Below are 22,241 nucleotides of genomic sequence, written 5' to 3'. Positions count from 1 at the left end.
GAGCCACCCTGCGGCCATTATTTCCACTCTCCTTTGTGTTTGGGGCAGGTGTGTGTGTGTGTGTGTGTGTGTGTGTGTGTGTGTGTGTGTGTGTGTTTTTACGGGGGAGCAGACACCCATGCTTGAACCAATTATTCAAAATACCCATCTCCTTTTCATGCCACTGCCTTTCCAGCCCACTCCCTTCTTCTTTCAGTCTGTCCCTACGTATTCCATGTCCCCTCCCCCTGCCCCTATTCTAGGCTTGGCAGGTGGATAAGTCTTGGTGGGAGTTAGAGGGAGGAAGCAGGATCACTGTTCTGTCTCCTGGCCCACCCACGGCCCATTTATAAGCCCTGACTCTCTCTCTCTTTGCTCTGAATCCTCCCAAATGCTCTGTGTTTCTGCTTCTGGCACTTTCCGTAGCTCAGTCTCTGAGTGTAATGAGGTTTTATCACCTCGAGAAGCACCGCAGCAGGTCCCAGGTCTCAGCTCTCTTGCTCACAGCCCTAGGAGAAATGCAGTCCATCGGGAGTTAGTCATCCATCATCCCAGGGCTACTCTGCCCGCCCTGCGCCTGCTGCCATCAGTACCCATTGCTCCCCGCATTCCCGCGAGGGGCCCCTGCGTCTGTCTTCCAGGGCTAAGCATCCTGTCACCTCAGGAGTGCTCTCAGCGTCAGAAAACATTCTTTATGGGCTGTCACCTCCCCACTTCAAACAACGACAGGCGCTACCTACTCTGGGGGTTAAAGCAACACCTTCCAGTAAGATGGGCAGTGTGCTATCGCACTGCCCTTTTCCCTAAGAGACCGGATCTGACCAAGGCCTCATCCTCACGCGTGGGGGGGAGATTTTTATTTTCTCTAGAGCACTGGTCAGCAAACTCATTAGTCAACTCACGAGCCGCAGTTTGCCGACCACTGCTTTAGAGGGAACCTGCTGTTTATCTGTCCTATTGACTTGGGAACCTAGCTGTTCATTTTGTCCAATTCCCTGCTTGCCATTTCTAAGACTCTCTGGTCCTAGCCATTCTCCCTGCCTTCCACATTAACATACCTACACCCCAGACCTGGGGTTTCTCTCCTTCCCTTCCCATAGCCGCCTGCAGCCGCATCCTCTGACTCACCCCCTGCTCTGTCTGGTCTGATCGTCACATGAATAGCTAAGGACACAAGTGCTTACGTGGCAAAATCCACTTTACCACTCCTACCCCTACTTTTCTGCCCTAATGACCACATCCCCCCTGCTTAGATTTTAGTAGCTCTTCTCTGACATTTTCCAAAGAGAAAAGGGGGTATTTCATTCATTTTTAGCTCAAATAAAGTGAGGGCGCCACTCTCACACTGCGTATGTACCAGGAGAGATTTCTCCCTCCCTCATCTCTGTGCCCTGCAAGCCTCTGGCATTTTCTCTGCTGACATATATTTAAAATGGCCTTGACACCTGGCACCCAAGTTTATAGGAAGTGCCAGTCCACAGGTGTGTTTGTTTGTGGACACTAATTATTAGCCTGACTCTGATGAAGTGCCTCTGTCCCCAGTCCGATCTCTCCTTCCACGGTGGCAGCAGGAGGAAAGGCCTTCTGGCAGGTCCTTCGCCCGAGGGGGACACAGGCCAGCACACCTCACCTGCAGGCAACACCTGGGAAACTTGGAATGAGCAGTGTCTGATACCAACAGTGTCTACACAATGCCTCTTCTCTGCACTTTGTACTTGCTGGCTTATGTGCCCTTTACAACACTCCTGCATTTCAGGTGCCGATTGTATGCCTCGTTCATATATTTATAAAGACTGAGGCACAGATAGGTTGATACACTCTCAAGGAAATAAATGGCAGTCCCAGGAAATGAGCCAGGCCCTCTGTGTCCAGAGCTGAGTTTTAACTGATGTGGAGAATTAACTCTAATTGACATACAGAAAACGAGAATTTCTTGAGAAAAAATGGGAAGCCCTAACCAGTTTGGCTCAGTGGATAGAGCATCGGCCTGTGGACTGAAAGGTCCCAGGTTCGATTCCGGTCAAGGGCATGTACCTTGGTTGAGGACACATGCCCAGCAGGAGGTGTGCAGGAGGCATCTGATCGAAGTTTCTCTCTCATCGATGTTTCTAACTCTCTACCCCTCTTCCTTCCTCTCTGTAAAAAATCATTTAAAATATATTTTTAAAATAATAATAATAAAAATAAAAACAATGGGAAGCCCAATAAGCCTAAGCAAAGGACCTAAAGAGAGAGTTCACTGACAACAGTACCAACCATCCTCACGCATGTAAAAGGATGCAAAAGCACACAGACATACAGATTGTTAGTGGATGTGAAAGATGGTAAACCCCCTGGGAAAAAAATCTATCAACAACCATTAAGACTATCACTGTATTTGCACTTTAAACCAGGCTTTACAAACACGTTGACAAGCCTAAAACACATACACACACATGATAATTTGAGTAACCTTGTAATAACGAAAGATTGAAATAATTCACACATCTGTGAGTAGGGTGCTACTTGGATAAACTATACTACATGTATCCAAAGGAATACAATGCAGCTGGGAAAATGTGTAATGTTATTTTTATAAATATAGAAACAGTATATATACTCTGCCACCTTTAAGTAAGCTGGTGTTTGAAGCATGTAAATATACTTGACGTTTCAAAATATTACATCAAATAAATAAGTAATGAGACACTATCTAGCTCCCAGAATCCTGGGGAACTGCAAGCATCTGGTTGTAACATCTCTCTAATTATAAGAAAAAAGAATAATTTCCTCTCTGCCAGCGATTTCCAACTGGTGTGCCCTGGTACCCTGGTGTGCCACAAGAATTTTAAAACCATGCCTGATTATTTAGTCAGGGGCACTGACTTCTTTTTGCTTAGAGTGCTAAATGAACAAATGACAACAGCCAACAACAATAGTGTACGGTGTGAATGAATCAAAATTATGCTTATTTTATTTTATTTATTTTTTTTTTGGTCAGATTGGCAAAAAAATATATTCTTGGTGGGGCACAGAATTTTAGTAATTAGTGTATGTGTGCCATGCCATGATAAAGGCTGAAAATCACTGCTCTGTGCAACAATCAATGCTTTTGGTCAAACCCTTCTCCATTTTGCCCTGTTTTTCTGTCACCAAGCTATGGAAGTGAAGCTGCATTTCTGCTCTTTCTTCTTCATAATAAATGAGATGATGGGGGGAAATAGGATTTTCTTTGTAAATGCCCCACTTCTCAGTGCTGTAATCAAGCTGAGGTGGCATTATTTCTGCCTCACACATGTGCATGCCCTTGGTGTGCCCTGGAGTCCGAGGACGTGTAAATAGCGTGTTATTGGGCTCCTGTAATATTTTCAAAGGCAGTTCCCTCTGCCCCCAACAATTCGTACATAATTATCTGGGAAGTGAAGCGCATAAAAATAGACAATGTTTAATAAAACGATCGAACGTATCATTAGAAGACGCATCCAATTAAATTGATCTAGAGCCTCCAAGCCTCTCAGATTTATGATGAGTGTGCCATGGACTCACTGGGATTGGGATTTGGAGAATCCCTGTAAAACCGGGACTGGGGCCAGCCTCTCCTACCCAAGGCCATTTGTCCTGGCAGCTTCCCAGAGCACAGCGAGAAAAGTCTGGGTGTGTGGCCTTGTTGTCTCCTGCCTGGGTGCTGGGCGCTGGGTGCAACGCAGAGCACACTGACTTACATACATAGAAAGGAGGGGCTCAGAGCTTCCTTCTTCCCATAGCCTTTGAGGTTCAGTGAAGGCCAGATAAGAGCCAGATAAGAGATATACATACACACACACACACACACACACACACACACACACACACACACACTGAGTGGCCAGATTATTATGCGTTCAGAGATCATAATAATCTGGCCACTCAGTGTGTGTGTGTGTGTGTGTGTGTGTGTGTGTGTGTGTGTGTATATATATATATATATATACATATATATATATATATATATTAAAATTCACACATTTCAAGTGTACAAATTAAGGACTTTTAGTAACTTTACCAAGTAAAGCAATATCAATATAAATGAGTTTTAGAACATTTTACAGATTCCCCATAAAATTCCTCACACCTACTGACTGTTTTTGTTGTTATTGTTGTCATTGTTATTTTCATGATTATTTTTTCTTTTTTTTAAAAAAAGTCTTTATTGTGGAAAGTATTACATATGTCCCCTTTCTTCCCCCGCAAACATTTTGGACACAACTGCTTTCCAAAAAGGCTTTGCACAGTATTTTCAGCCAGAGCTGTCTCAGATATTCTAGCACACTTGTTGCTGGGGAGAATGTTCTCCAGGATGAAACACCTGCCTTCCTGTGACATGTTAAATATTTAAAGACAGTTTCGGGTGTGTTTTGTCTTTGAAGGGAACTGAGACGTAAATTCCCGGTGGGTGAGTGGTGAGGACAGGAGACCTGGCCCCTCTGTAAGTGGCGTGAATTATTCCTCTGGAAACACCCCGTGACACTGTAGTCTGGGGTACTGAGAAACCACTCTTTTTTTCTCACATCCTTTAATTGCTTTTTGCTGGGGCCAGGGATATTTATGGGCTAGGAGATTGCCAAGTTATTTATTAGATGGAGTATCTAGGGATAGACTAATATAAATCACTTAGGCTGGTATTGAATATACCAGACACTCAGTAATTTAAAAAGCTTTAATAAAAATGCTAAAATATGAGACTTGTCTTTGGCTGTAATGAGACTCAGTTATCATGTTTTTATCAGCAATATTCAGTCATGAACCCCTCCCCACTTTCCCAATGTAAAAATAAAATGCAGATGCAATCTTTATTTTTTCAGACTTTTCAGATGTGTTGGAATTGAGATGGATTTCAGAGATTTGAGAAAAGACTCACATAAAAATTATGTTGGGGCCTCATGGCTGACTTCCTCACACCTAGAAATCTAAGCCTGTTCTTTCATATTGGAAATCTTGACTTTTGTGAATCTAGCAGGGTAGTGAATTTAAGAAATGGGGGGTATGTGAGGTTAACCTTGGCCTGAGAAAAGCTACCTTGCTGTACCTTCTACACAATATAGATCACATTACTGAGCCCATCCCTGTTCTACAAGCAGAGTCAAAGCTCATCAAGTGTCACACCCATGGGATCCCTGAGACTCAAACTGTAGCTTTTATTTCTTTAGTCGGAACGCTGAATTATAGGTACATATCATTCCGTAGTCTTTAAAGTATACTTATTTTGTGATCTCATTTATTCATAACTAAAACCATTGCCACTTTCATACAACAACTGAATACAAGAGTGCCATCTGAGCTACCGGCCTCACCCCCTTCCTTCTGAGCCATCATCTAGCTCTGAACAAGATTATGAACAACTACCCATTTCTTCAAAGATGAAGAGTTTCTGTGTCTGATCCAGGGGATTTCTTTCTACAATTCTGTCCCAGCCTTGGGCACAGGATAGTGCATACTGAGTGCAGGGGTGAGCAACAAGTGCAGCGACAAGTGTGCAACTCCTACTCTTGGCGTCACAGAGCAGAAGGGAAGGGAAAAGAAGGGAATGGAAGGGGAGGGAAGGGGAGGGAAAAGATATGTGCCCTTGACCAGAATTGAACCCGGGAACCTTCAACCCAAGGGCTGATGCTCTATCCACTAAGCAAAACTGGCCAGGGCCTCAGTTCTCTTTAAAAAGATTAAAACCTTAAGCACTTTCTTGAGAACCAATAAATCCTGTCCCCTGTCCAGTCAGTCACTTGTAAGAGTTTCCTCTCTTCACTTCAGACACAGCCTCCCAAGCCAACCTTGCATCCTATCTGTGCAGAGCCTTTGCACATGCTGATCCCTTTGCCCAGCCCTGCCCACAGCGAACCCCTCATGCAAACTCACTGCCCAGGGCTGATCCCCTATTATGGGCTGTCATGGTACCTCGTACCACTTCATGGCACATCCACAATGGTAATCACACCTTGATCCAGTGATTATTTATCAATGTCAGTGGTCTCCTCTTGACCCAAAACTCCATCATTTCCATATGAGAGGAATCTTGTCTGTGTACATCTCTACTCCCAAGGTAACACCGAGGACCTAGTAGGTACTCGATACATGTTTAGAATAACCATATTACATCCTTCTGATCAAGTAGCCACGGAGCACAGGCTTACATTCATCTCTGGGATGGGGAGAATGGGGAGAGCTGGTAGAGAGAGGGCATTATATATCAATATCAGTTTTCAGGTGTGAGTAGGACTTGAATAGGCAGAGGGCACAAAGGGACAGGGTTCAGCATATGCAGCTATATGGAATTCTATATGGATTTATGAGAAGTGTGGGGTGTTTGGGGCATTGCAACCAGGCTGCCATGGGTAGGGCAGCATGAATAAAAAGAGGGGAAACACACACACACACACACACACACACACACACACACTCACACACCTAAATCAAAGGGGTTAAGCGATTGACAGAAGATCACACAGCTGTGGAAGAATCAAGATTAGAATCCATTTATCCTGACATTTCATGTAGTGATTTTGCCAACATATCATATTACCTGAGTACACAAAATGTGGCACAACCTCGCCTAGAACGTATACTGTAATTCTCAAATTACTCTCACCTCTAGTTTATGAAATAAGCTCTTTTGTTAGAATACATTTTAAAAAGGTAACCCTGGAAGAATAAAACATTCCATTTTTAAAAAGTCTTTACTGTTGTTATTTTTCTAAATTAGCCTTGAGTGTTTAAAAGTGCAGTGGAAAGCACTTCATATTTCTATCAGCTTTCACGTGGTCTCAATATCTTGTTATTCTCTGGGGATAGTAATAACAATAATAAACTGGAAACAACAGTAATAGCCATTTAAGTCTCTTTAAAATCATCATCTCTAAGGGCTGTTGAAAACAGGGCATGTGGTTATCACAGAGTCGCCAGGAGTCAGAGCTGGCTCACTGGCCTGTAACTAACACAGTCTCCACGTCCCTGTGTAGCAAATATGTCCATGCCCATTTTATGGCAGAGAAAGCGCAAGTAACTTTTTCAAAAATTACACAGAAAGTAGGTAGGGAAAAAATGGTAGTCAAACTTTAGCCTCTGTGAGTCCAGATTATAATTTTAAAAATACAGGGCCATTCAGTTTGAAATGAAACACTTGAAACATGATTTTCAAATATTGTGACCGGACACAGATAGGGGAGAGTTGTAGAGGGTGGAATCATTGCCCTTGATAGGGCAAGACATGGTGCTGAAGTTGCATCCTTTGAATCTGTCAGAAATAGAATAAAATATCCTCTAAAAGAAAATATATAAGGAGGAGCCAAGTAATTTTTTATACAAGTGTGTGATTTGCCCTGTGTATTTGCATAGCAACAATGTTCACATATAAGGACGCAATTGACCTTTATTGATTAGATATTTACTTTTTGCTCTGGAAGCATATCTAATGAAATCTTGCAGCTTTCCAAGGCCAGCTTCATCAGTAAGTCCTGCCTGAAAGCTGAAGGAGCTGAGATTTAGAAAATGAGCAAGCAGGCACTGATTAAGCTATTTATCTGATTTCAAATATTTATTCAATATTGCTAAGAGCATATAAAATAATAGTGCCAACTACCATTTATGAAGCACTTATTTCTAGGCACTGTACTAGTGCACTATACACATTCCCACGTTGTTATTCTGTGGTCTTCATTTTCTTCAGTGAGAACCAGGGGATGAGGAGTTTGGTAAACACCTGTCTGAGCATACATGGGTCATTGGACTACAGAACCTAAGTTGTGGTACATGGTCTCTCACATCGTTTTTCATTCATATCATGTCACCTTTATGTAGGTGTCACTAATATGTCAAGAATCATACATTTCACACCTCAATTACCTTTGCACATAGAAATATTTCACCTTTAGGAAAACCTTTCTAACTCAGGTTTGTTCTCTCACAAGTATATGATAACATGTTTACCACAGTGTATATAGTGGGCATTTATTCATTTTGTACATTTTCATTAAGCGCCTGTTATGTACCAAACATATTTCTAAGTACTGAGAATATTGTGATTTATAAAGAATATAGTTTCGAAACAGAGAGTCCTTAAACAACCATACAAATAAATATAAAAGGACAAAACCCAGAATTAAAAAAAAAAATCTAAGTAAGGAATTGGATGGAGGGTATTTTTGGGAAAAGAGAGGTCAAATGTCAAATTTCTAGGATGGAAAACAGTTGGCAAATTATAAGGTCCCCAACTTTAAAACCTATGCATGCACACATTCCCTTTAGAGGGGAAATGATTTTATCATTTGTCAGGCTTTGGGTTGTATGATAGGAATGCAAGGATAAATATAGCAGATATTTTCCATGGAGCAGCTCTGTTGCAAAGATAAATGGTATGATAAAGTCATAAACATGAATGCTTTGGAAATGAAAGAGAAACTAAGGCATCCTAAAGGAGCTCATATTTGACTTGAGTGTTGAAGGGTGAGTGGTTTGTATGGCACAAAAGTAGAAAAGTGTTTTCCAAACAGAAGGAATAGTGTGTGTAAAGGCACAGAGATGAGAGAACAATGAGCCCCAGAAAGATATGGGGGGCTACTTGTTGGAGAAGGGGCAAGTAGTTATGATATGGTCAGACCGTTTAGACTTCAGAGTCTTAACAAGGGGCAGATGTTGGGCTGTTAGACAGAAGCAAGATACTTAAGAGGTAACTGTGATGGGCGTAATGGGTTTTATTTATAAAATGGTGGCAGATTGAGAAATAAGAAGACTTTTGTAATATTCCAAGCAAGAGAAGATATGCTTCTCAACTAAGCCAATGGCAGTGAAATTGAAGAGGAAGGGATGGGTTCAAGAGGTATTGGAATGTTCAAGGGTAGCTGGCCATCCTGAGGGTAAAGAGAGGATGTGTAAATACCTCATGGTCATCCAGTGCCCAAAGATACCTTTGGAAATCTGCCTCTTCCTCAAAGTACCCGATTGCAACCTGATAAAACATTGTTTGTAGCCCTTCGTATATTTGTATGTATGTATAGAGAGAGACAGACAATACCATACTCTGTTTATATCTGTACTTATATGTCTATATCTATCCATCTATCTGTCTACATTGGTGACACGTTGAAGTAGTTGCAGTTGTTCACTGAACAGTCTTCACAGTTATGTGAAGGTCCTATTGTAACTACCAGCATCAACATAAAGATAACCAAATTCATGTACTACCAGACTGTGGGGTGGGGAGTGAGGGTCCCTGGTGTCTGCAGATGTGACTAACAACACCCTGCACTATTTGTAATTCTTTAGATAGACTCTTGTAGTGATTTTGTCATTTCAGAGAAGATTGCTATCCATTTTTTGTTTATCTGTATACTAGAGGCCCAATGCACGAAGATTCGTGCAAGTATAGGCCTTCCTTCCTCAGGCTGCAGACACTGCCTTCGCTCCAGCCAGGAGCCGCCTTTTCGCCTTCATTCAGGCCCGAAGGTGCCTTTCCGCCTTTGCTCCAGCCAGAGCTGCCTTCCACCTCTCACCTTGTCCTGTCAATTTGCATATTCCCTCCTTATTGGCTGTGGGTGCTGCCATCTTTATTGTGGAGTTACTGTCAATTTGCATATTCCATCTTAATTAGATAGGATTCATAATCGCTAGCTATATCTACACTAATAAAAGAGAAAGATGCAAATTTGACTGCACCTTCGTGACGCCCACCAGCCAATCAGGAGTGAGTATGCAAATTGACCCAACAAAGATGGCGGGTTAATTTGCATACACAAGCGGCCAGGGGCGGGACGCTTGCGTCGTCGCCATGGCGATGATGCAGGCATTCCATACTCCCCCAACTGCTCCAGGCCTCTGAGTAGCGTGGGAAGGCGGAAAGGAGGCTCCAGGCCGGAGCAAAGGCGGTGCCGGCAGCCAGGGGAAGGAAGGCCCATTCTTGCATGAATCTTTGTGCATCGGGCCTCTAGTGTATTTATATTTGTTAGACCCTGGTAAGTGTCTAAAATTTGAACAGTTCTATCAAAATATATACAGGCTACTAAAATAATTTCCATGAATAATGCTGCAATAAATTGGGAGGGGGGGCATACATCTGCGACTAGATGCTTTAAAATGTATCAGGCAGATATACAGATTGCTGGGTTGAATGGTAACTCTAGTCTTCTTTTTTGAGGAACCTCCTTACTGTTTTCCATAGTGGCTGCACCAGTTTACATTTCTACCAGCAGTGTGGGAGGGTTCCTTTTTCTCCACAGCCTCCCCAACACTCATTAGCGCTTGTCTTGTTGATAACAGCCACTCTAACAGCTGTGGGGTGGTAGCTCATTGTAGTTTTGATCTGTATTTCCCAAGACATGGCAACCCTGAAGTGTCCTTTGATCGGGGGTTGGATAAAGGAGATGTGGAGCATATAAACAATGGACTACTACTCAGCCATAAGAAAAGAGGAAATACTGCCATTTGCAACAACATGATGCATCTTGAGAATATCATGCTAAGTGAAGTAAGTCAGACAGGAAAAGCCAAAAATCAAATGAGCTCACTCATATGTGGAATGTAAAACTGAAAGCAACAAATGGACCAATAAGACAAACCAAAACAAAAACTCATAGATAACTGTATGGTGGTGACCAGAGGAAATGGGGAGAGAGGGTAGTAAAAGGTTCAGGAGGTCAAATATAGGGTGAAGGAAGAATCTTTGACCTTGGGTGGTAAACACAATGCAATATATGGTTGTGATGTACTATAGAGTTGAACACCTGAAACCTATACAATTTTATTAACCAATGTCACCCTTATAAATTTAATAAAATTTAAAAAGGGGGGGAAATAAAGTCATGTCCAAGCGCTCCTTTCTTCACAAAGGTATCATGAAGACAAGGGAAGCATCATAATAGTATTTCCAAATTCAATTGATATTGAAAATTAAATCGAAAGTATTGAGAACCTCCCTTGGCGAGCAATGTACCAAGACGCCCCCGTCCGCAGGGGTGTGCAGGGTCCCTAAGCGGATGGAAGGAGATGGTTCCCACCACCTGGGAAGGGCTGTGAGGGAAGATGCGCAGGGAGGACGTCCCAGGCAGAGGAAACACGCAGATATAAAGGTTGTGTCTGGGGCACTGACAGAGGTTAAACAGAGAGGAAGCACCCCAGGATGGAAAGAAGTCTGCCATTTGTTAACCTCGTGATCTGGGGCAATTTACTTAACCTTCCTCATGCTTCCATTTCTACATTGTTTAAAAAACTTATTTTCCCATCACAGTTTACATTCGCTATTATTCTGTATTCGTTTCAGATGTACAGCAAAGCGGTTAGACCATCATGTGCTTAATAGTGACACTATTTGTTCTATTTATCTCATAGTTCATAAGAAACCCACAAGGTAATGCTTGTGCAAGCAATTTGAGAACCATCGAATTGCGTATTAATAAATAATAAATATCATTGTGCATTACATTTTAATAACAGTGACCTTATAATTGGGAACAGAAAGAGCTTCCCTTTCTCTCAGTTCACTTTTTGTGCTTTTTTCTTTTTTTCCTGGCTATTCACACCCTTTGTCTTTCCTCCTCTGACTTGAGATGCTGGAATAACCTTCACCATTTCATCCCGGGAATCCCCCTTCTCCCGGTTGACATTATAATGAGAAGGGGAATGTGGAGGTGGTGCTCAATATCCATGGAATTTTGCAAATACTTTTTTTAAAAAAAGATAAAATTTCAAAGTTAAATTTCAGAATATGCATTTAACTTTACTTACATGTGCGACGTTTTTACTTGACTCAATATTTTCATGTCCAATGAACAGCTAATAGGATGACCAATGCATGATTTCTTTAAATGTTATTCCCTAGATAAATACTGTGAAAAGCAATATAAATTTCTGCCTTAAAACAGTGTAAGAGCTCCTATTTTATCCAGCAAAAAAACCCAAAAAACAAACAAAAAAACCCATATACAAATTTAATTTCAATACATAGGTTTTAGGGAAATGGAGAAAAATATTGAGTTGCACAAAAGAAATCTGGTGACAATAAGTAGTTACAAGTCCACTGATATACTTACTGGCCTTTTTACAGATGCCTTTTAATCCAGGATCCCTCACACTATCAGATGAAACGGACTGTATGGGACTGAAGGCCCTGAGCCGGGGGCAGTGTGCAGGGATCTGAAATGTACTAAATGAGCCCACGGACTGGTCAGTGCCTGCCCCCATGCCGCCGTGTCTTCCTGCGGAGGGAGACTCCTGGTTCTGGAGAGAGAGAATGTCAGGTGGCCTGGCACACCCAACCTCCGCAGACAGTATCCCGAGACTCCCGTGGAAGCAGCACTGAAGCTGCCGTTCTATAAAAGTGAGAAGCAGTATTGACATTTCTAAGCTCAGAACTATGTTTTTAACAAGCCTGAAAATACTGGAAAATCGCTAGTACAGTTTTCTCTAGAGGATGCAGTGCAGTTAGAATGTACTCCCACCCCCACCCCAGTTTGTATCTGGATAAAATATGTGCAATGAAATTTCAGGGCAAAATCTGATGCCGGAATAATCTAAAACATGGCAGATTTATACTGGGGGTGATTTTTATTTATTTTCAAATGTGGATTCCCTTAAGAACTCAAATGTTCTCCATGTTACTTACGGCTTCTCCTTGAAAAGACTTACCTCTAAGGTCTGAGCAGCATAAAACTTCAGGCTGCACAGTCCTCAGAATCGAGCCTGGGCCATAATTCTCCTTCACCGCTGACTCGGGGTGGTTTGGAATTAACTAGCACTCGACCTGTATGGTAATTAATAATTTATAATTAAACTGGCAATTTGAGTAAATCAGCATAACTGTAAGCACAGTGCCTCCTCTGTCTGTTATCGTTCCTTTTCTTTTCAGAATCTGAAAGAAAATTGAGAAGAAAGGTTAAAAGCTTTGCGGTCCCCCCACCCCTACCCGCTACCCCAGTTCTTGGATTTGTCCAATGTGTTCTTTGGCTCTTTCTTTCAAAGAAGAATCAAGCATGTACCTTGTCAGCCTTGTGCCAGGGCCTGGGGAAACGGGTGTGTGAAATCCCTTCCTCATTCTCAGGCACCTCCCTCTCTAGGTAAAGGGACAGGCGTACAACCATCAGCTGGGACACAGCAGGCCCAGCCCCACCTGCGGGGAGCTTGCCACAAAATGTAGCAAAGAGAGATGCGGATTCTCTTTTCAGTGTCTAAGGGGAGGTGACCTTGGAGGACGCTTGAAAGTTGAGTCCTATGTTTTCAGGTAGAAAATGAAGAGAAGACAAGGGCAAGCAAAGCTATGAAAGTCCTTGTGCCAGGGAAGGTGGGTCCACTATCTGCCATGTGCTGCTAGTGAGGTCTGCACCTGGAGACGAGGTTTGTCGGTGGGTTGAAGGGCTAGATTTCAGGGACGGAGGTAGGTCATGCAAAAGAGGTTTTGTGTTAAGCCTGGTGGGCAATGGTGAGCTAGAGTAGGTAGGGGGCGGTTTGATTAGATGACTGCCTGAAAAGGTTCCTCTGGGCCAGTGGTCGGCAAACTCATTAGTCAACAGAGCCAAATATCAACAGTACAATGATTGGAATTTCTTTTGAGAGCCAAATTTTTTAAACTTAAACTTCTAATAATGCCACTTCTTCAAAATAGACTCGCCCAGGCCATGGTATTTTGTGGAAGAGCCACACTCAAGGGGCCAAAGAGCCGCATGTGGCTCACGAGCTGCAGTTTGCCGACCACTGCTCTGGGCACATGCAGGAGAGAGCTTGGAGGGATCCAAAGTTGGAAAGAGAACAGGTGGGAAGTTTCAAGGGGGAGGCTATCGTTCATGTGAAATTTGGTGAGAGACTCAACCAGGACAAGGGCGATGAGAAGTAGGAGTTGAGGGGAATCAGGTTATTTTCCAATGCTGTTTTGTTGTTTTGTTTCAATTTAAATTCTTTATTGTTTAATGTATTATGTAAGTCTCCTTTTTCCCTCATTGACCTCTCCCCGGCTGGCCCCAAACCCCAGCACATGCCCTTACCCCCTGCCTGCCCCCCCCCCATCTGTATCCATTGGTTATGCTCATATGCATGCATACAGGTCCTTTGGTTGATTTCTTACCCCCTCACCACCAACACCCACCCACCCCCGCCTTCCCTCATAGGTTGGACAATCTGTTCGATGCTTCCCTGACACTGGTCCTAGTTTTGTTCATCAGTTTATGTTGTTCATTATACGCTGAGTTTTGAAATGAATTGAGAGAATGAGGACTGGAGGTGGGGCAGGGTAGCCAGCAAAGCCAGGGATTATGTCAGCCTTTGCAATGCTAACGTTAAATGGACATGGACCCAGCCCATAAGAGTTTATTGAGAAAGACATAATTATTGCTGTCTTCATCTTAGTCTTCCTTGTCGTCTGGTAGTTAACATTTATTGAGTGCTCCTTTCCTATCATGCACTCTATGAAGCCATTGTTTTGTCTAAACCTCACAACACATTTAGTTTAGCTACTACTATCATCTGTACTTCGCAGCTGAGGAAACCAAGAGGGGAAGGTAGTATACCTTGCCCAAGATTATTCAACAGGTGAGGAGTTGAGCTCTAGAGCCCTACCCCTAACCACTGGGGTATGATGCCATTATGCCTATGTTTTATAGTACAACTAGAGGCATGGTGCACAGAATTCATGCACTCGGGGTGGGGGAGGTCCCTCAGCCTGGCCTGCGCTCTTTCACAGTCCGGGGGCCCTTGGGGGATGTCTAACTGATGGCTTAGGCCCGCTTCCCCTGTGAGAGTGCACTGACCACCAGGAAGCAACTCCTGCATTGAGGACCGGTGGTTCTGCCATCCAGTCAATTTGCATATTAGCCTTTTATTATATAGGATATTATAGCGGCCATAGTAGCAGGTGCAATGTATTGCTGACTCTGGTTGGGCAAGTCAGAGGCAATTTTTCTGTGTTTTAATAGATGTGTTTTGAGGAATGAGAAGGAATTTTCAGGTAAAGAAATGTGAAAGAAAAGAATTGCAGGATGGAATAATTGGTGCAAGGCCAAAAAATATGGAGATGTCTGGAATGCTCAAGGAAGGATAACTAACTCAGTGTGGTTGGCTTTATTGAAAAATAAAAAAGGCTTAAGTGGGGGCAACTCATGCCTATTTGCTAAAGTCAGCAATTCCACTAAAATAAATGAGCACACGGACAGACAGGAACTCAGAAACATTGTAAGTAGTTTCCTTGTGGTTTGACCTTTCAATCAACAAGCATTAATGTCCTCGTCTTCAGTTCCTGTGCTTCTTCCCCTCCCACACACCTGCCTCCTGCTGCAAGACACAAGTGCACTGTACATGTTGTGTTGGTGGCCACATCCTTGGCCAATCAAGAAATCGGAATATTATTATTGAGACGTTACTCATTATACAGCATGCTATATGAATATTTATAGGCTAGCACCTTTTTTTGAGTGTAAAGACTCATTCTCATGTATTTATTCTCTTCTCTGTTTCTTCTCAGTCCCTCCACAAATCATGAACATCTCCTCAGATATCACTGTGAACGAGGGAAGCAGCGTGACCCTGCTGTGTCTTGCTATTGGCAGACCAGAGCCAACTGTGACGTGGAGACACCTGTCTGTCAAGGGTAAGGCATGTACCTAGAGAACCTTCTTAGAGTTGGTATTTTGAAGACTTGATTCTGTTGTACATCAGAACATCCGGAATCAGAAAACAATGCTGTTTGATACCAGAGTAATGTCAGAGCAAAGGCCACACCCATCAGTCACGGAGTATCCCATTCCTAAAGGAATATTTATAGATAATCTTTACTGAATTATTATTTCAGTTCTTTTTATGACTTTAGCTGATTTTTTTGTGTTCCCAACTATGAAGAAAAGAGGTGCCATAAGAAAAACTTCCAACAAAGAAACTCATTTCTCAAGGTCAAGATTGTGTGGGTTAGTTGGTGGGTTGTCCTTCTTGATGAAGAGTGGAGAACACGGCAGTGTCCACTGGGACCACTGATGTCATTGTGTGTTGAGGAGAAAAAGGGTCTCCCTGCTCAGTACTTTCTGGACATCTACCCAGAGCCACATATGTTTGACCTGTTCATAAATAGCTCTCTCGAGTAGAGGAAAGATGAAAGAAATGGTGAAGGAGTGAGGGGTCATGCCTGTGCCGGGCCCCAAATGACTGGTATTGAAACATCGGTTATGAGCATCTTCAACTTACTAGGAAGGGAACCAAAGAGACAAGGGGCCTCATGCCCTTGGAACTAAAACTTACTCCAAGTTGAACTTGAAGAGATGAACACAGAGCCACTTGATATATTTAGACTGTTAGTAGAAACAATGATTAATTCTAGAAATTATACAAGAAATGGCTCCCTCAGGCAACAGAAAACCTAAACATGCAACCCAGGGAAGAGGATAATGTGGAGGTTGCCTGTGTGTGTGTGTGTGTGTGTGTGTGTGTGTGTGTGTGTGTGTGATGTAAAAAGAATAGAGATCTAGAGGAAACATAGAAATAAATCTTAGTAACCTTGCAATAAAAACTTGATAAATTTGGCTTTGTATTATTTGTATACAGCTGTCATAACAAAGTACCACAAACTGGATGGCTTAAACAACAGAAATGCATTTTCTCATAGCTCTGGAGGCTAGAAGGCCATGAGGAAGGTGCAGTCAGGTTGGTTCCTTCTGAGAGCTATGAGGTGTCTGTCCCATGCCTCTCCTGGGCTTCTGGTGGTTGGCTGGACATATTTGGTGTTTCTGGATGTGAAGGTGCATCGTCTGATCTTGGTCTCATCTTAACATGACCTTTCCCCTGTACGCATCTCTCAGCCAATTTCTTTCTTTTTATAAGGACACCAAACATGATGGATTAGGGCCCCCACTAATGACATCTTCAGTTGATTACCTCTGTAAAGATCCTATCCTATATAATAAAAGGCTAATATGCAAATTGACCCCTTGGGTATTCGATCGCTTGCTATGATGTGTGCTGACCACCAGGGGTGGCACGGAACATGGCGGGTGACCAGCAGTGGTAGAGGCGGGTGCTGAGGGAGCGAGGGAAGGAGGAGGCAGGAAGGCTTGGAGTCAGGGAACCTGATTGGCCTTGATCACCAGCCAGGCCTAGGAACCCTACTCGTGCACAAATTTCATGCACCGGGCCTCTAGTTTCCAAATAATGTCACATTCTGAGACACAAGGAATTAGGACTTTAAGGTATCTTTTGAGGGGGATGCAATTCAACCCATAACAGGCTTTATCAAAATTAAAAAACACCATTAAGATATGCACAAGCCATGAACACAGAAAGTAGTGCAGTGAAGGCCTGGGGAGGGGTGGAGGCAGGGTGGCAGGGGTCAATGGGGGTGGGGGGTCATCTGTAATATTTTCAACAATAAAGATACATCTTAAAAAAGAATAAATGAAGAGATAAGCCACAGACGGGGAGAAAACATATGCTATACTTACACCTGACAAAAAGAATTTACATCTGGGCTATGTGAAGAATTCTTACAGCACAATTGTAACAACCCACCTTGAAATAAACAAAATATTCGAACAGACAATTCACAAAAGGAGATATGTGAATGAAAAATAAGCACCTGAAAATATGTTCGACATCTTTATCATAGAAATGAAAATCAAACAGTACTGAGATACCCCTGTACAACTATTAGAATGACAAACATGAAAAAGACTGACAATACCAAGTGTTAGTGAGGATGTGGAGTGACTGAAACTCATACATTAACTCTAAGATGTGAAATGGCATAAGCCCTATGGGAAAAAGCTTGGCACTTTATGATGAAGTTAAATATACACTTAGCATGTGACCCAGCAAGTCACTTTTAGGTATTTAGCAAAAGTAAATGAAAACAAAAATGTCAACAAACATGCATTGTACACAAATGTTTCTAGGGGCTTCATTTATATCAGCCTCTAACTAGAAATAACCCAAATAACTATCAACAGGTAAATGCATTTCAATATATTCTTACAGATGACTTCTCAGCAATTAAAAGGAACAAACCTTTGGTACACATAGCACAATGGATAAATCGCAAAAACACTCTGGAGCTAAAGAAGTGAGATACAACAAATACATGCTGTTATGATGTCGTTTATCTGAAATCGTAGAACAGACAAAAGTAGTCAATAATGACTGCAATCAAGTCAGTGCTTACCTAGGGTAGGAGTATTTGAAAAAGTGACTGCAAGGGGGCACAAGGGAATTGTGGGGGTTGATGAAAATATTTTATATCTTGAATAGGGGGATAGTGACATTGTTTAAGTTAACAAAACCAATAAGGTAGTCAAAACTAATCAAACTGTACAATAAAAATAGGTGCACTTTATTGTATGTTAATCCAGCCTCAATAAAATCTAAAACCATAGAGTAGAGATGTTACAGATGATGACCTGAAATGTTTGAAACAAAAATCATGTGAGCAGCACTTACAAGCGAGAGACTGGGTTGGGTACTAGGAGCGCCGTGTAAGCTTCCACTATTGCACTCCGTCCATGCATCTGGAGAATACAGCTTTCAGCCCTGCCTTGTTCCACGGGAAGGCATGCTAATGAAGCCACGGATCATCTCTGTATAAAGGCCTCATCTACTGACCCCCAAATGCCAATATTACAAAGTCGAATTAACAAGAATATGAAAGCGTACATAAGAAGCCTCCCCAAGCTCTGCTTGAGCAGAACCACAGCAATAGTGTGTGTCCTCAAAGACAAAAGCCTCATGGGAAATTTGCTCAAAGTCAGGGAGAATTTTGGATTTACATTATATCCAAAATATGTCCGACCTTCAGACCAATTTGTACATATTTGGTGAAGTCGGATGTTCTTAGAAATGCTAAAAATCCCAGGATGCATTTATTTGATCCTAAATACACAGTTTTCTAAGCCTAGAAATCTCTGGAAAAGCACTTTGACATTGTGTAAGTGTTTTTAACAATGTCTATAGTGGTCATTGGTAAGATTTGCCTCTTAAAATAGGGAGATTGATCCACATTTCCAACCTTTTCTACAATGTAATAGTTGCAATGCAGCCTTAAAAAAAAAAAATCAGAAAACCCTAAATTTAAATGATCCTGCCTCTTTAAATCTCCCAGGGATGCTCTACTTTCAAATTGCCTTTTGTTTCTCTGCAGCCCTGGCCTTCACCTTGCATTTCCCCTGTTGTCTCCCCTCCCGCCTACCCCTCCCCCCACACACACACACATAGTAATGACATTGAAGAATTTAAACTCAAAGCATAATTTCTCAAGTTTAAAAAGCATTGGAACCTGGAGGGTTGCGACTTTAAAAGCCGCATCTGCTGTGACCAACAATATTTAATTTAGGCAGCGACTCCTTCTCACCTGGAGTTGAGCAGGCTTTGGAAAGTCATTTTAAACGTTTGGAAGAGCAGCCAATAAAACTTGAACATCAAACAGCATTTTTAGAACAATTTACCGGTTAGTTCGGCATTCAAGAATAAGAAATAAAAGCCGCAATGACATTTCTGTTGACATTCCAGTGGGATTACTTTGGATAATTGAGCTCACTGGACATTTGGGTTCCCCAAATGCTAATGAAATATATTAAATCTGTTGTTTAAATTTGGAGATCTGTGTAACAAATGAATAAACACACTTTTATTTAGAAAAAGAATATTTTAATGAGCAGATTATTAAATATTAAAAAATAACGGTATCACTATGGTTTAAAAAGACAGTCCAAAAACATGCCCCCAATCCCTAGAAATTATAGAAAAGAGATGTAGACTAATGACTGTTGGCATAAGAATAGTCCAAACCTGTAGAGCATTTTTATTTATGAGTTTATTTGAGCCATGCTGAGGACAGTTTCAGGGAAGCAAAATCTCAATGGATTGAGAAAAATCTCTGGAAAATGACACTTTTACAGCTTACTGTATACATTGAAATCACAGGGGGAGACATAAGGTGGTTACATGAAATCCACTGGTGGTAGATTAGGAAGGTCGGAGAAAGCAAAGTGGGGAAATCTCTGGGATTGGAATAAAAGTAAAATGGAGAGATACATACTTCTTTTGCATTGGTTAACAGGATAGTTAACAATTAACACTAACAGAACATAGGAACAGTCTAGGGCAGTGGTCGGCAAACTCATTAGTCAACAGAGCCAAATATCAACAGTACAATGATTGAAATTTCTTTTGAGAGCCAAATTTTTTAAACTTAAACTTCTTCTAACGCCACTTCTTCAAAATAGACTCACCCAGGCCGTGGTATTTTGTGGAAGAGCCACACTCAAGGGGCCAAAGAGCCGCATGTGGCTCGCGAGCTGCAGTTTGCCGACCACTGGTCTAGGGGGACAAGATAATGAGGGGTTCGCTGGTCTTGGTGTTCTAGTGGGAGATTGTGCCCTGTGGTGTCTGGAAAAAGTGGATTACTCTGACATTAAGCAGATAACGTGGTGGTGTTGTTTTTTTAAAAAAGAAAACTCATTCATTTATAAGGATTTGTGAGAAAATATGGCACCTTTTGTCAGCCTTCACACATGGAAATCTGCACAGAATGGGCTACAGTTTAGGAAGTAGGATAATGATGGCATCACAGGCCACTGCCACCAAGATGTTCCGATGAAAAGAGTGGGCAGGTCCCAGCACAGGCAGGCACAATGGACTGGTGAGGGGCCAGTGTGTTTGGAATACAATTGTGAAACAGGGGTGTTCCAAGTATATGTTTTTCCCTTGCTGAGGGACAGAAGAAGGGGCACTGAGCCAGCATTTGGTGAGAGACTCATGAATATAAAACCAAAATAATGTGAGAGTTGCAAAGATGGGGGTGGCAGAGGAGACGGTAGGGGCTGTTGTGTTCTAAGGAGGGTTGTCTCTTCCCCCTCAGGATGCCACACTAATCCACTCGAATGCCTACACTCCTGGCTCCCTTTCCAGGGACATATTTGGGAAGGCCAGATGTTTGGGAAAAATAAAAAATTCTTCTTTTCTGGCTCCTCTCCATGGAGATATTAAGATGACAGCTACTCACCTATGAGTTTGTCACTCCTACAATCTACTCACATAGAGTAATACCTGAGGGAGAAAGTGAATGAGTTATTTCACGGAAGTGAATTTTCCAGGTAACCGAAGCTGACTCCTTAACGCATTGACTTGAGTCATTTATAATGGAAGTATTTTAAAATATATTACCTTCTTTCCTTGAGTATGGTGAATGCCATTTAGCCTCATTTCATAATGTAATACAAACAGCAGTTCTATTATTTGTTTGTATCTCAGCATTTGGAAACTGGGATAACCAGGAATATGGCCCTGAACTACTATTTAAATTCTTGTGCATGTTCCTCTCTTCCTTCTCTCCTATCAGACTATTAATTGACAGTTTTTTCCTAAAGCCATTGTACTTGCCTTTTAGCAGCCACATTTCTTCTGATTTTTTGCTTCTAATTTGTTACGAATAAGAATTTATATACCCAGCTTGCTTAATCCCGAATAAGAACCTACGTGGTGGGAGAGAACTTTCTGTGAGAAAGGGCAGGCGGTTTTATGAATGTGATAAATGGCACCGATGACAGCTGTTTGGGGGGAAATAGTGTTTGGTTTCTTCTAGATATATGTAGTTACTAGCTGAGTGAACGCCATGTGAACGGAGAGAGCAAATACTAGCAAAGTCATTATCCATGATTGTGACCAGATTGAGCAGGCCTTTCTATCTTCTTGTCACCGTGCTAGAAGTTTAGGTTGCAAAATGTACAGGTCCAAGACTGTCTCTACTATAACCTTTATTTTTCATGCAAGACATAGCTGAGAAGAAAATCTTAAAATAAATTGCCAAGTCCTTAGCATTTCCAGTGAAAGGGGCACTGCCCCGCACTCAGGCGTGGGGGTCAGTTTCCTGTGGCTGGTAGTGTAATCTCACGGAGAGACCATGGACTTCAGCTTCTTAAAGAGCTGAGACCAAAACCTGACCCTAGCCCAGGCGTGGGCAAACTACGGCCCGCGGGCCGGATCCAGCTGTTCTATCCGGTTCTCTTGCTCTCCCCTCCTCTCCTTTACTTTGAATTTATATTAGTTCACACAAACACTCCATCCATGCTTTTGTTCCGGCCCTCCGCTCCAGTTTAAGAACCCATTGTGGCCCTCGAGTCAAAAAGTTTGCCCACCCCTGCCTAGCCGTTAGCAATCTGAGTAGCTTTAGAAAAATCAAGTTGTCTCCTTGATTCTCAACCTCCTAGACTGCAAAATGGGAGCACTTATGTCCGTTTCATCAGGTTATTTCAAGGATGAAAAGGGAAAGTGAATGGAAGGCATGTAATAGTGCTGGACACATGTGA

The 22,241-nt window shown here is 42.2% G+C and overlaps 1 protein-coding gene across 12 annotated transcripts in view; it reads left to right on the top strand.

The window, feature by feature from the left end:
- Window positions 1-22,241, top strand: part of OPCML (opioid binding protein/cell adhesion molecule like) — a 936,906-nt gene that overhangs the window by 819,916 nt on the left and 94,749 nt on the right. For all 12 annotated transcript variants that reach the window (XM_080649639.1, XM_080649645.1, XM_080649642.1 and 9 more), the window contains one exon: window positions 15,425-15,550. In XM_080649639.1, coding sequence (XP_080505765.1) covers window positions 15,425-15,550 — 126 coding nt within the window. The remainder of the gene's footprint in view (window positions 1-15,424; window positions 15,551-22,241) is intronic.

This window comes from Plecotus auritus (genome assembly GCF_963455305.1).
Source record: "Plecotus auritus genome assembly, chromosome: 13".
NCBI classification, from domain to species: Eukaryota; Metazoa; Chordata; class Mammalia; order Chiroptera; family Vespertilionidae; genus Plecotus; species Plecotus auritus.
The sequence above is the reverse complement of the archived record's forward strand: the minus strand, read 5'-3'. Positions and strand labels throughout refer to the sequence as shown.